The sequence below is a fragment of the Xenopus laevis genome, chromosome 7L (genome assembly GCF_017654675.1).
Source record: "Xenopus laevis strain J_2021 chromosome 7L, Xenopus_laevis_v10.1, whole genome shotgun sequence".
NCBI lineage: Eukaryota > Metazoa > Chordata > Amphibia > Anura > Pipidae > Xenopus > Xenopus laevis.
This window is the reverse complement of record NC_054383.1, coordinates 6528128-6542126: the sequence shown is the minus strand read 5'-3', so window position 1 is coordinate 6542126 and position 13999 is coordinate 6528128. Positions and strand designations below refer to the sequence as shown.

Genomic DNA, 13999 nt, shown 5'->3' with positions numbered 1-13999 from the left:
TGAAGGATTAGAATGAAAAATACTTCGAATTTCGAAGTATTTTTTTGGCTACTTCGACCATCGAATTGGCTACTTCGACTACGACTTCGAATCGAACGATTCGAAATAAAAATGTTCGACTATTCGATAGTCGAAGTACTGTCTCTTTAAAAAAAACTTCGACCACCTACTTCGCCACCTAAAACCTACCGAGCACCAATGTTAGCCTATGGGGAAGGTCCCCATAGGCTTTCCTAGCAATTTGTGATCGAAGGAAAATCGATCGATGGATTAAAATCCTTCGAATCGTTCGATTTGAAGGATTTAAATCGTTCGATCGAACAAATTTTCCTTCGATCGAACAAATTGCTGTAAATCCTTCGACTTCGATATTCAAAGTCGAAGGATTTAACTTCGATGGTAGAATATCGAGGGTTAATTAACCCTCAATATTTGACAATGTGCCCCAAAAACTCCTTTTGGTCAGATCAAGGAACACAGCGCTAGGTTTTTTTTGTTGCCACAATATTGTTTGTATTATTTGGAAACGACTGTTCAAACCAGGAAAGTCGTGAGGTTTAATAGCAAGTTCTGGTTGTATAAAAAACAGGTTTATGGCGAAACAGAGCCTCCTATCGGCTGACAGCTCATAGGGGCTACCAAATAGCCAATAACAGCCCTTATTTGGCACCCCAGGAACTTTTTTCATGTTTGTGTTGCTCCCCAACTCTTTTTACATTTGGATGTGACTCACAGGAAAAAAAAGTTTGGGGACCCCTGGTCTACTGGATCATGCACAGCCAGTTTTATCCTAATTTTACCACCACTAGATTGTCAGTACACTAGCCATAGCATAGGTGTCCTACACAACATTCCATTAGACTATTCGGCAATTTATCTGTATTTACACTGATTCAATTCTAGAGAGGGAAAAGATTTGGGTATGATGTCACAGCTGTGAAACAGACTGTGGGATATCAGTGTAATGTATGTGTAACCTCACTGCAAACAATGGAAAGGGATGGGCTCCGAATTTGCTATTTCACACTATTGAGTCAGAACAGGTCTATAATGTGACACCAAGCACTAACACTAAGCACTAACACTAAGCAAATTTAGCCAGGTGCAGTAATCCACAGCAGCCAATCAGGTGTTTGCTCTCATCAAACAATGGTTGCAATAGGTAACTGTACTGGGATAGATTTGCCCAGAATATGGATTGCCTTTTTTTTTAAAATTCTTATTTTTTGCCACTGAGGTAGACCACGCGTTCTCATTTATTTTGGTATGATTTTTGTATATTTTTTTTGATGAAATAAATATTTTTTATTTTGATCCATAGTGTGCAATCCTTTGTTTGATTTTTTGGTTATTCTAATTTTGGAGACTCACCTGGGGAGCCTCCTTTGAATTTGCACCTCACACTCAATCACTGGGCATGCGCCTTCTAACATCATATTTCTACCAGAATATGGATCGGACTGAAAAAAAGAGCAAATTACAACATTTCCTTGGTTCTGTTTTCGCCAATTTACAATTCTATAAAGCTGAATACTCTTTCCCATTGGAACAACCGGAACTTTAGTGTCAACTCCACTTTATAGCAACAAGAAATAGTGTGCATATTTCATTTTAAAATGAATATAAATAATTTTAAATTACCCCTTTTTTTTGGTTTCCATGTCTTAAATTGATTGATAGAAAAAGTTCAGTTACTCAGGGGAAGTGCCAGTTGCCAGTGGCACATCCAGACTTTGCTCAACTACAATGATCATGGTTACAAGGAGTTGTAGCTCAAGACACATCTAGAGCAGCCAAAGCCTGGCCAACCCTGATACAGAAACAAAGGCACTGGCCATGCCCCTCTCTTTTTCCACCCCCGCTCACAGTTTGATTATTTTAAAGCTCGTCCTCAGAGGAGCGGTTGGCTTTGACTATTGCACATTCCTTAGAGATAGAGCAGCCGTCCAGGAGGTGCCCATAAAGCTCCTTCATCTCCTCAAACAGGAGGGAAGAATGAGAATGTGGGAAATGAAGGAGCTGCTCATTCAGCAGCAGCTGCACCTGGTACTTCTCTCTCGGGGTCTCGGTCATGTCATTCGGGGTCTCAGTCATGTCACAGAGGTACAGGACAAAGGCCAGGTTAGAGGCATACGGTACAATGTGCCCACTCCGGAACTTCCGCTCGATCTGGCTAATGAAGTTCTCTGCCTTCAGGGAAGTCTCGTCTTTAAACAGACCCAGGAGAGTGAGAAATGGCAAGAGAGTCTCGGCGTGGCCAAAATGCATGACCACTGGCATGGAGACCTGCTGGGAGCTGTAACAGAGACAGAAACATGTGTGTTAGTGTTGGGATAGAGTGTTGGGCTAAAAAAAAAATTACTTTGTTTTGTGACAAAAAGCCACGATTTTAAGGATTTGAATTCGGTTTGGCCATGCATGAGGATTCAGCCGAATCCTGCTGAAAAAGGCAGAATCCTGTCCCAATACCGATCCCTGGATTCGGTGCATTCCTACTCATCAGGTATTGCAGTTATCGCTCGATATATTGAAAAAGTCATTGTTTTCTAAACTTTCCTGCAATTCAATCCCGTTTGAGCTTTTCCAGTTGGAGCTTTTGATAAATGACTGGCATTCATGGAAATAGGTGTATTTGTGGTTTCTTGAGAATGAGAACAATTTGAGTTTTCATAAATCCCACCCCCAGTGGCAGAACTACCGGGGGAGCAGGGGGTGCAATTGTACCAGGGCCCGCATCCCCTGGAGGGCTTGATAAAGGGCCTGGGTGGCCCAAAAAGTTGCCTTTTTTCTGTATGTATTGGGTTTAAATAAAGCTTACACTACTTCAAATTTTCAGTGTGCTGCTGACATTTTCTTCATAGGACCCTTGAAGCAGACGCGGGTCTTCCAGCACAGATATGGGACCTATTATCCAGAATGCTTGGGACCTGGGTTTTTTTTATGGATAACTGATCTTTCTGTAATTTGGATCTTCATACCTTAAATCTACTAGAAAATCATTTAAACATTAAATTAACCCAATAGGCTTGTTTTGCTTCCAATAAGGAATAATTATATCTTAGTTTAGATCCACTACAATGTACTGTTTTATTATTACACGGAAAAAAAAGGAAATCATTTTAAAAAAAATTTGGATTATTTGATTATAATGGAGTCTATTGCCGGATAACGGGTTTCCGGATAACTGATCACAAACCTATAAAACAAAAGGTATATACTCAAGAGTGTGAGCTCTCTGCTTTTCGTTTCTGCAGACATTTTTCTGTGGGCAAGAAAAAGTAACATCTCCATGGGCGGATGACAAAAATTCTTGGAACTGCTCTAACTTTATCAATGGCAAAATCATATTTACACAGTTCTGGGTCATAGATGGGTTAGGATTTTTATAAACATTATATAGTGAAATGCTCAAGGGCAAATATTTATGGCATGTGACTTGACATCCGCCAAGACTATGGCTGGGATTCCACGAAAGGTTGACTTTTATTGATTACCGTCTATCTCATGCCATGGCTAGTTCATTTTCCCACTGATTTAGCTACTAGAGGAAGTTATGGAACGTGCTATGGAGGGTCAGATGATTTTCCAATTCAAGGATAGTCTTGTTCTGACGATCCTCAGCATTATGTGCTTAATTATTATTAAGGAGAAGATCAGATTTGCTACGCACACCCAAAACTGTTATAAAATGATCCCATCAACACTTACACCATGTCTTTTATACTAGGGATCTCCACCCCAAAAGTTTTTAGGGCCTTATTAAGAGTAGGCCAATAAAGCCATGGAAAGCTGCTGGGCTGGTTGGCATCTAAACATTCTTGCAATCTAGTGCTGTACAGCTAAAATATGGCTACACTGACATCTTTAACGACCATTTGTTCCATTCAGCTTTAGTCTACAATTATTCCTGTTCCCTAGTAGTGAAGGATAAATTAACTGAATCATTTCAGATTTGTTGCTTTACATCGGTTTGAGAAGTTGGAAAGAGCCCCAGAGCTAGTTAAAGGGGATGTAAAGGCAAAAAAAAATAAAATCCCATTTTTACTTTCTTTAATGAAAAATAAACTTTTCTCCAATATATTTTAATTAAAAAATGTGTAGAGTTTTTATAAGAAACCTGACTGTATGCAGTGAAATTCACCCTTCGTTTTACTTGCTCTGACAGTTAGGAAACTTCAGATGGTCCCTAACTGCTCTGCAGGGAAACAATTATACTTTCAAACGACAGGGGGAAGCCCCCCCACCTAACTTCCCAGAACTTGTTTGTTTCCCTGTAACAACTGTGCATATTTGTATCCTAAGACCCAGTGCAGTCTGTATATTCTGATTATTAATCAGTCTTGCTGGCAGATATTATTTGACTTGTGCTGTTTTGATCATTTATGACGATCCCTAAGCTTAACCTCCCAACTGAAGTCCAGGCCACACTGAGCATGTGCGTAGTCTTGGTCTTGCGAAGATGACAGCCCCCTGCGGCCAACTTTGAAAACATAAATCATTTGTTTAATTGGGCTTCTGGTGCAGTAAGGTCGTGTTTATATTTAGTATACAAAATACAGCATTTCTAACATTATTCTATTTAGACTTTAGTTGCCCTTTAAACCCTTGGCAGTAACCTACCAAACCCAGACCATGGTGTACACACAATATGGCCAAACTTTCTGGACGTGTCCATTCAGCATCTTATTCCCAAACCAAGGGGAATAACAAGAAGTTGCTCATCCCTTTGCTATTATAATGGCCTCTTCTCTTTAATGGGTAAGTGGGTAGGGGCACACGGCGCGATTTCGCCGCGATTCTGCACTAAGCGAGTTGTCGCTGCGTTTTTTAAGCCGAAATAGCTTTGCTAACTTTGGCGCTGGCGTCAATGCAAATCGCGGCGAAATCGCTGCGCTAATTCACACGCGGCGATTCGTTTTCTATTGTCGTCCGAAGTTGCCTCGCTGGGCGTTTCCGGGCGACAGTAGAAAAAGAATCGCCGCGTGTGAATTAGCGCAGCGATTTCGCCGCGATTTGCATTGACGCCAGCGCCAAAGTTAGCAAAGCTATTTCGGCTTAAAAACCGCAGCGACAACTCGCCCAGCGCAGAATCGCGGCGAAATCGCGCCGTGTGCCCCTAGCCTAAAAATAAGTGAATGTAAAATTGATGAGGGGGAGGTTGCACCACTATCAATGTGGGAATCGCGCAAGGCATGTGCCCAAACACTATTAGGCCAAATAATCTAATATCTCATTAGCAGAATGAAGGGTATTAATACAAAATGCTCCTCACTGTGCTACTATAACAGTCATCTCTTCTGGAATGGTTCCCATTAGATGTTGGAGAATGAACTGAGACTGGGAACTGGTGTTGGGGGTCAGGGTCCCGATTCATCCTACAAGTATTTAGTTGAATTGAGGTCAGGGCTCTGTGCAGGGACACTGCCTAAAACATTCCTAAACCAACAGCCCCAGACAATTCTTCCTTCAAACTTATCAGCATTCATTGAGGCAGGAAGCCTTCTCCTGGTACCTGTCAAACCCATCAGACTGCCAGACGGTTGATGTGTTAAATGGCATTACCTTTTCACTGCTCCAGTGATGGTAACGTTTACACCATCCAGCCAATGTCTTCCATTGAACCTGGTGATGTTAGGTTTATATGACTAAAAAAAACTCATAAAAACCTCACACTCCCTACTAAAAGTTGCTGTGCTGACATTGCTTCCATAGACCGTCTGGAACTTACTGAGCACCAAGGGTTCCAATGGAGGACATGTCGTTTTAGACTGAATGTCCAGATATTTCTGGCCATATTGTGTAGTTTGGACCAGGAACATTTTAAGCATAAGGCAAATTCAATCTTGTAGAATCACTCACCAAAGTAGAAACGTGGCCCAGGTGCTCCAGCCCCAGGCCCTCAGCTAAAGGGAGAGGACAATCCGTATGCAAAGAGTAAATGGTGCCGGGCACACTGATAACTCACATATAGATCAGACCAAAGGTTTGCAGATACAAAAATGGATACTTTATTTATACAATCATCTCTTGCCTGACGAGTTTCGTGTCACTAGGACACTTAATCATAGGCTTGAGCATTTATAAACAAAGATCAGTATTTAAAGGCTGGGCATATCGGTACTAATGGCAAAATAAATGGTAGATGGAAGACCTTAAAGAGTGATTTCAGGGATCTAGGCTCTAAGATCAAGGGAAGGTTTTCCAATGTAATTGAAATCTGAAATTTTGCCTGTGCCACGTGCAAGTTTAGGAAGACAGTGGGAGCTTAGGGAGCTAAATGTGTGGTGCAAGTCTTGGTGTAGGAAGGAAGGGTTTGGGTTCCTAGAGCATTGGGCTGATTTTTCCTTGGGGTACAACCTATACAGTCATGACGGATTGCACCTCAATGGAAGAGGGTCCACTGTGCTAGGGGAAAGAATGGTTGGAGAAGTGTTTAAACTAGGCAAGGGGGGGTGAGATAAAGAATTATGGGGAAGCTAGGGTAGACGGGGCAGTGGGACTAGTAAGGGGTCATGGGGGAGGAGTGAGGGGGCATAAAGTTTACCAGCTAAGGAGGCACATTCACCCATACATGCTCCAAGCAACTTATTACCAGCACCAATGTGTCCCTTCAGTTTGTTCTGAAGAACTGTAGCCTATGGAACAATGGACTATCAGTTTCCCTACTGACCACGGACACAACTGACTTGTGGCAATGAACTGGGAGCCAATACCATTACTTTTGGATTCATGGAAGAGATGCTATGCCCACTCTGATATCATCCTCAGCAATTCAAGGAAGTGTCCACACATTGTGAACACTAGAAGTAGTAGTCTCAACTGTTTTACTGAGATTTGGCTGAACAGACATTTACACCTCCAGGTTTTGGTATTTTGGTTGGACATTGATGATGGGCAGACCCAGCGATAGTCATACCCTTAAATTATCAAGATGGGAAAATGATAAGTGCAAAACGCTGTAAAAAAATTACTAATTGCATCCCAGAAGCCAGAGACTCATTGCTTTTATTGTTTTAATCTTCTGATCTTCAAACCAGTGGTAAATGAGGTGCATTATTATCAAAAGGAGAAGGTTAATCTCATTAGAAGTACTAGAAGTACCTGTAGACACCTGGGCAAGTCAAGCAAGATTTGACCAATTGCTGTCTATAGAGAAGGCCACATTAACAAATATTCCTAACAAATGGTATTCTTGGTGTGAAGCCCACAGAGCTCATTTTGCAAAGCCCATTGTACCTTCTACCACGGATGGTGGGTATAGCTCAAGCAGTGAAGCTGCTTCTCTTTAGTATGAACTGTGGCTCGTAGAAAAAGACAGGGAGTAAAAAGCTCCAAATCATATATATTTTGGAAGAAGAATTTCACCTTTCAACAATACTATTTGAAGCACAAAACCAACTCAACCAAGGAACTGCATAAAAACTAGAAGATCTATGTCCTGGCCAATCCCTAGTCCTTCTTTTTAGACATATACATTTGTAAATTGGTTGTTACCCTTCTATCACATAACTGCAGTGCTCCCTAGTACTCCCTAGTACAATTCTAGTGGACCCTTGAAATGTGTTGCGTGTTAATCAATATCTCTTAGCAACAAGATAACGATACTCAGAATACTCTAATATTTACCTTATAATAACACGTGCAATCCATTTTCAGGTTGACACCCATAACCCAATGACACTTTAAAGCATATTTGGGTATCTACTTAAATCAAAGGTAAAGTAAAAAAAAATACAAACGTTAACTAGATGAGTAAAGTCAACTAGAGTGTGACCAGCTGCTGTTTAATGAGAGGGGCACATGATTAAGCAAAACATACACAATGGGTATCACACTTCTATATTCTAGCAATAGTTGTGGGTCCTTGAGTAAACCGTTTGGAGTAGCTGTCGTGTGGACCCATCAGATTAGAGCTTGTCTTCCAAACTGAAAACCAAGCTTTCCAAATCCCCCCATCACTGTAGAAAAGAAGTAATTGTCTGATACGAACTGACTAGTGATAAGGTTGGGTTCCATGCTATAACCCCGATAGGTACTAACTTTGGTTATCTACCTCTATGCTATGTTGGCTCATGAATACGTTTCAAAAGTTTATGCAGAAGTAAATACTCCATAAAGTTAAACTATATCTCAATCCTAGTACAGGTATAGGATCCCTTATCCGGAAACCCGATATCCAGAAAGCTCCGAATTACGGAATGGCTGCCTCCCATAGACTCCATTTTATCCGAATAATACAAATTTTCAAAAATGATTTCCTTTTTCTCTGTAATAATAAAACAGTAGCTTGTTCTTGATCCCAACTAAGATATAATTAATCCTTATTGGATGCAAATCCAGACTATTGGGTTTATTTAATGTTTAAATGAATTTCTAGTAGACTTAAGGCATGAAGACCCAAATTATGGAAAGATCCGTTATGGAAAACCCCAGGTCCCGAGCATTCTGGTTAACAGGTCCCATACCTGTATTTCTAAATGACTAGATTTCTTTGTAGGGATGCACAGGATTCAGTTTGGGATTTGGCCTTTTCCAGCAGGATTCGGATTCTGCCAAGTCCTTGTGCCCCTTAAACCGCATATGCAAATTAGGGGTGGGAATCGGATCTTTCACAAAGGATTCTGGGATTCTGCCAAATCCCAAATAGTTGATTTGGTGCATCCCTATTTCTTTGTAATTGTTTCATTGCAATAGGTGTCATGCAAGAAAAATATGCAATATATTCTCCATCGTAAAAGCAGGCCAAGTGCTTCTTTATTGTACATCAAGCCCCCCAAAGCCCCTTGTATTGTGTGTGTGTCATAGTGCCCCTTGCATTTGGTTATATCATGAAATGTAAAGAGGAGAGAATGGGAAAGAATAGAGAGAAAATGGATCTGTCAGGACGACCTGCAAAATGTGGAAAAGGGCCAATAATTCAACCAGATCAAATATAATAAGTAACTTTGCATTTATAGCTTCAATGTGAGCCAACCCCTTTTTATAAGCAGTAAGGTCAAACAAGACTATAAAATGAGTGTACAAATGCTTTAAAGACACCCAATGAGACTATGAGCACTATAAGTGATATATGGTCAATCAGGTGAAAGCCACCACCACCAAACATTGTGGAACTGATCAGTGCCTGCCAGGCCTATAAACAGCAACAGGGTTTGTCTGTGACACTTGTCTGCGTCGACATCATCAAACAGAAACTCAACCAAATGCAATGCCAGTCCTGTTTAGGGAAAGTGATCAAATATTCTGCTTTTTTCCGCTGCCTTGGATTTCTCCATAGAATTATCCAACTGGAGGCCCACAGAGACTTTTATGGCCCCAGCATCCCCAAAAATCTCCACAGACCTCTTTAAATGACATCAACATCCCTTTTAAGTCTTTCGGTATCACTAGTTCGCTGTAAGCTGGCACTGCTGGTATTTAACCCAGTGGTTCTTGTTAGGCCACTTCTGCAGGGGAATGATTCTGAAGGAGTTAACGAATGGACAAGCAATGGACGCAGCTCAATGAGAAAGTGCTTGAAAGACGAAGTATGAGCATTTACGTCTTTGTGAGCTTCAAGGACGAAGTCTCAGCAATTACGTCTTTGTGAGCGTTATTCTAAGAGTTCCACTTCATTGGTTGTAAGATATGTATGGAATTAACCAAACGGATGAACCGTGGTATCCACCTCCTTATGGTTCTTTGGATACTATCTTTCTAATTTGCTTTGCTTTTCAGTTTCATGGAGTGTTGAGCAGAATAGGCGTAATGACAAGCACTAGGACATAACTGTTCAGATGCTTCGTTTCCCCCTAAATATCTAGAACCTCTTAGGGAGAAGCAGCTTCTGCTCAACTGGCTGATGTTTTAAGTATTTGCGGGGATCAGTCAAAATGTTGGCATGGGTTGGTTGCTGCTCATTCAGTTCTCTAAAAAAAACAAAAAAATCTAAGACCAAGGGACAGCCGGCTACACCACAGTTTTCCTGCCCTAGAGTAACTCTTAACAGTTTTGGATTTCCACCATTGTGAGTATTTTGCCATGAACAGATCACCCTCAAACATGAGACATGCAGCAGACTTTGAGCATCATCAAAAAAAAAGGGGTTGAATGGACCTCCAATCATTCATAGGAAAAACACGTGGTGTCTCTAGGGTGGGCAACTCTGATGGATTCTCCGAAGGCTTTTGAGTTTTTTCAGCATTTGTAAAGATGTCAAGTTGCCGAACTCCATGCTAAACCCTTTGCTTTACCCCTCAATATGATCACGTTGTCTTTCCCTTTATTCTTTGTCTTCCCTGTTCACCCATGAAACTAGAAACCATCGAGCCATCCAACTGTTTTTCATGGTGGGCCAATTATTTACTACACTACATGTAGGGGGTACAGATTATAAGAATATTATGAGGTCATCTAAAAGAACCAATGGAGCTTTTAAATAAGGCTGATGTTTAGGTCCCTTTTCATATATCTGTCCTCTTGATCCGGCCCATGAGGAACACAAACATTGTCACAATTGGTAAAAAACATCCTAAAAGAGCCCCGTGAAATACAATTCAATGGACTTCCTTCCTGTAAATAAGACAACAGTCTGTTCATGGTAAATGGCTCAGATTCTATTATCAAAAACCAAAAAAGTTATCCCAAAACTCTATATTATATATATATATAAAGCTCTATATGTTATATATATATGATTAAGTATCAGGTGGTATGAAATGCGTAAGGCGGAATACCATGTGGTCTGTATGCCTATCTTTTTAACATGATTTTTGAATAAAGACTATTTTTTAATATAATATGGAGTTTTGGGATAACTTTTTTGGTTTTGGATGTTTATACCCTTTTGAACTAGGGGCTTTATCCCAAAAATCATAGGCCCTTTTTGACAGGCCCTGTAGAGACTAGCATTCCATTATATATAGTATTAGTAACCAAGCAACAGATTCATTTTTGCACTAAACAAGAGACTGAATAGCTTTCGATTTCTAGTTTACTGTGTCATTTCCTGGTTCGGCTCAGCCACTGACAGTCGCTTGTACTTGATCCCAACTAAGATATAATTAATCCTTACTGGAAGCAAAACCAGCCTATTGGCTTTATTTAATATTTACATGATTTTCTAGTATTTATAGTAGACAAAGTATGAAGATCCAAATTACAGAAAGATCCGTTATCCGGAAAACCCCAGGTTCCGAAAATATACAATGTTTATATGATTTTCCAGTAGACTTAGGGGCACATTTACTTAGCTCAAGTGAAGGAATAGAATAAAAAATACTTAGAATTTCAAATGTTTTTTTTGGCTACTTCGACCATCAATTTGGCTACTTTGACCTTCGACTACGACTTCGAATCGAACGATTCAAACTAAAAATCGTTCGACTATTCGACCATTCGATAGTCGAAGTACTGTCTCTTTAAAAAAAACGTTGACCTCCTACTTCGCCACCTAAAGCCTACCGAGCATCAATTTAAGCCTATGGGGAAGGTCCCCATAGGCTTTCTAGCAAATTTCTGATCGAAGGAATTTCGTTCGATCGATGGATTAATCGGTCGATCGAGCGATTATTCCTTCGATCGTAAATGTGCCCCTTAAAGTATGAAGATCCAAATTACGGAAAGATCTGTTTTCCGGAAAACCCCAGGTTCCGAGCATTCTGGATAACTATTTTTTTTTTTAACTGATTCCCTTTTTCTGTGTAATAATAAAACAGTAGCTTGTACTTGATCCCAACTAAGATATAATTAATCCTTATTGGAAGCAAAACCAGCCTATTGGGTTTATTTAATATTTACATGATTTTCTAGTATTTATAGTAGACTTAAAGTATGAAGACCCAAATTACAGAAAGATCCGTTATCCCGAAAACCCCAGGTTCCGAGCATTCTGGATAACAGGTCCCACACCTGTAATTATAATTTTCATTGTATCTTCTCAACTATAATCAATGAATTTAATTAACTAAGCATTGATCTCCTACACCTGTGCATTCATATGTATAAACTTATATAAGCCCTGTCCCAGTCTCTCTCTGTACTTTTGGTCTTTCCCATCTGTATTGGTTTTCTTAGTTCATAACAGGTGGCGTATGAAAAGGGCCCATAGCTGCACCTTAATTCATTGAAACATCAGAGGAGGAGCTGCCCTAAACGGATATTATCCTTGATACAATAGCTGATGGGCGGGTAGGTTATTATTTCATTGCAGCTCAGTTGCGTGTTGTGTTTCTGCTTGTGTAACATATATGTACTATAGCGTGACAGTTGCGTGACTGCGAGTCACTGTGCAGGTGCAGTGACAAGTTCAAGTGAAATAGGTGAAATTTTCCAGGCGTCTGAACATGAAAAGTTTTTACGAGAGAGGCCATACTGCTTTCCTACAGCATCAGAGGCATGCGGAGAGGCTGGTACTAGTACAAAGGTGAATGTAGTAACGTAAGCAAAGTTCATTCCAGTGCTATTAACCCATTGCAGCCCATCGGCAAGTGCAATTGGAATAACAAAAAATCGACACAATCGCCTCTTCTTCGGGCGACTAATTTCCCCAAAAAGCCTTCCCAACGGCTAGAATCTAAATCGCCAGTGGAACGGCACTCGGAAAACTTCGTTTTCTGAAGCTGCCCAAAGTTTTTCCATCAGGCAACTTCGGATAACTAAGTCTTCCGAGTGCCATCGAAGAAGACGCGATTAGTTCACGGCCGACTAAATCTCCCCGAATCTTTCTGTATGTCTCTGCCCTAAAATGACATTCACCTCGTAGGCATAAATCAAAGCTTCGTTTTTCAATGTCACTCAACATAGGAATATTACCGGCAGAAAATTGCTTTTTGGAGACAGATATTTAAATACCAATAAGCTCAGCCTCTATATTAAAGCATAAGTAAACCTTTAAAATAAGTGAATGTAAAATTGATGAGGGGGCTATTCTGAGCACTTTTGTCATTTACATTCATTATTTATTTTCTTTTTATTCCAAGATATTAAGGGATACATGTGCTGTTAATATGAGTTAATTTTGTTACAACAGCGCCACCTGCTGGTCAGTTTCCCACCAGTCTGACCAGCAAGTAGTCAAGGAAGTTGTCAGGAGAAAGAAAAAGACTGCTCTGAATTAGAAACCTTTCTCAAATCTTTCCTAAGCAGAAGAACATCAGAGCAGCCTCTTTCTTTCTCCTGACAACTTCCTTGACTACTTGGTGGTCAGACTGGTGGGAAACTGACCAGCAGGTGGCGCTGTTGTAACAAAATTAATTCATATTAACAGTACATGTATCCCTTAATATCTTGGAATAAAAAGAAAATAAATAATGAATGTAAATGACAAAAGTGCTCAGAATAGCCCCCTCATCAATTTTACATTCACTTATTTTTAAGATTTACTTATCCTTTAAAGGAGAACTAAACCCTAGAAATTAATGTGGCTAAAATTTTATTTAAAAAATACAATTTATTTAAAAACTTATTGCACCAGCCTAAAATGTCAGCTTGTCAATAGCAGCAATGATCCAGGAATTCAAACTTGTCACAGGGGGTCACCATCTTGGAAAGTGTCTGTGACACTCACATGCTCAGTGGGCTCTGATTGGCTGTTGAGAAGCTAAGCTTAGGGCTCGTCACTAATTATCCAGCAGAAAATGAGCTTCCCTGGCTGTAATATAAGCTGATGCTACAGGTTTGCTGATTATTCAATTCTGATGCTAATTGCACTGGTTTCTGTGCTGCCATGTAGTAATTATGTGTATTAATTACTAATCAGCCTTATATTGTGACATCTCTATTCTATGTGTACTGTATATTGTGAGTGGGTCCCTAAGCTCAGTAAGTGACAGCAGCACAGAGCATGTGCAGTGAATCAGTAGAAAAGAAGATGGGGAGCTACTGGGGCATCTTTAGAGACACAGATCTTTACTGCTAAAGGGCTGTGGTTGCCTTGGGCTGGTACAGAAGCACAAAACATCATGTACAATATTTCTAGCTACTTCTTTAGTTAGGCTTTAGTTCTCCTTTAAAAAGGCAG

General features: G+C 40.2%; 1 protein-coding gene across 2 annotated transcripts in view; it reads right to left on the bottom strand.

Annotated features, from left to right (window-relative positions):
- Positions 1–733: 733 nt before the first annotated feature.
- The window catches only part of minpp1.L (multiple inositol-polyphosphate phosphatase 1 L homeolog), a 31317-nt gene continuing 18051 nt past the window's right edge, over positions 734–13999 (bottom strand). For both annotated transcript variants that reach the window (XM_018225032.2, XM_018225033.2), the window contains one exon: positions 734–2296. In XM_018225032.2, the coding sequence (XP_018080521.1) occupies positions 1879–2296 (418 nt within the window). In that variant the 3' untranslated portion in view covers positions 734–1878. The remainder of the gene's footprint in view (positions 2297–13999) is intronic.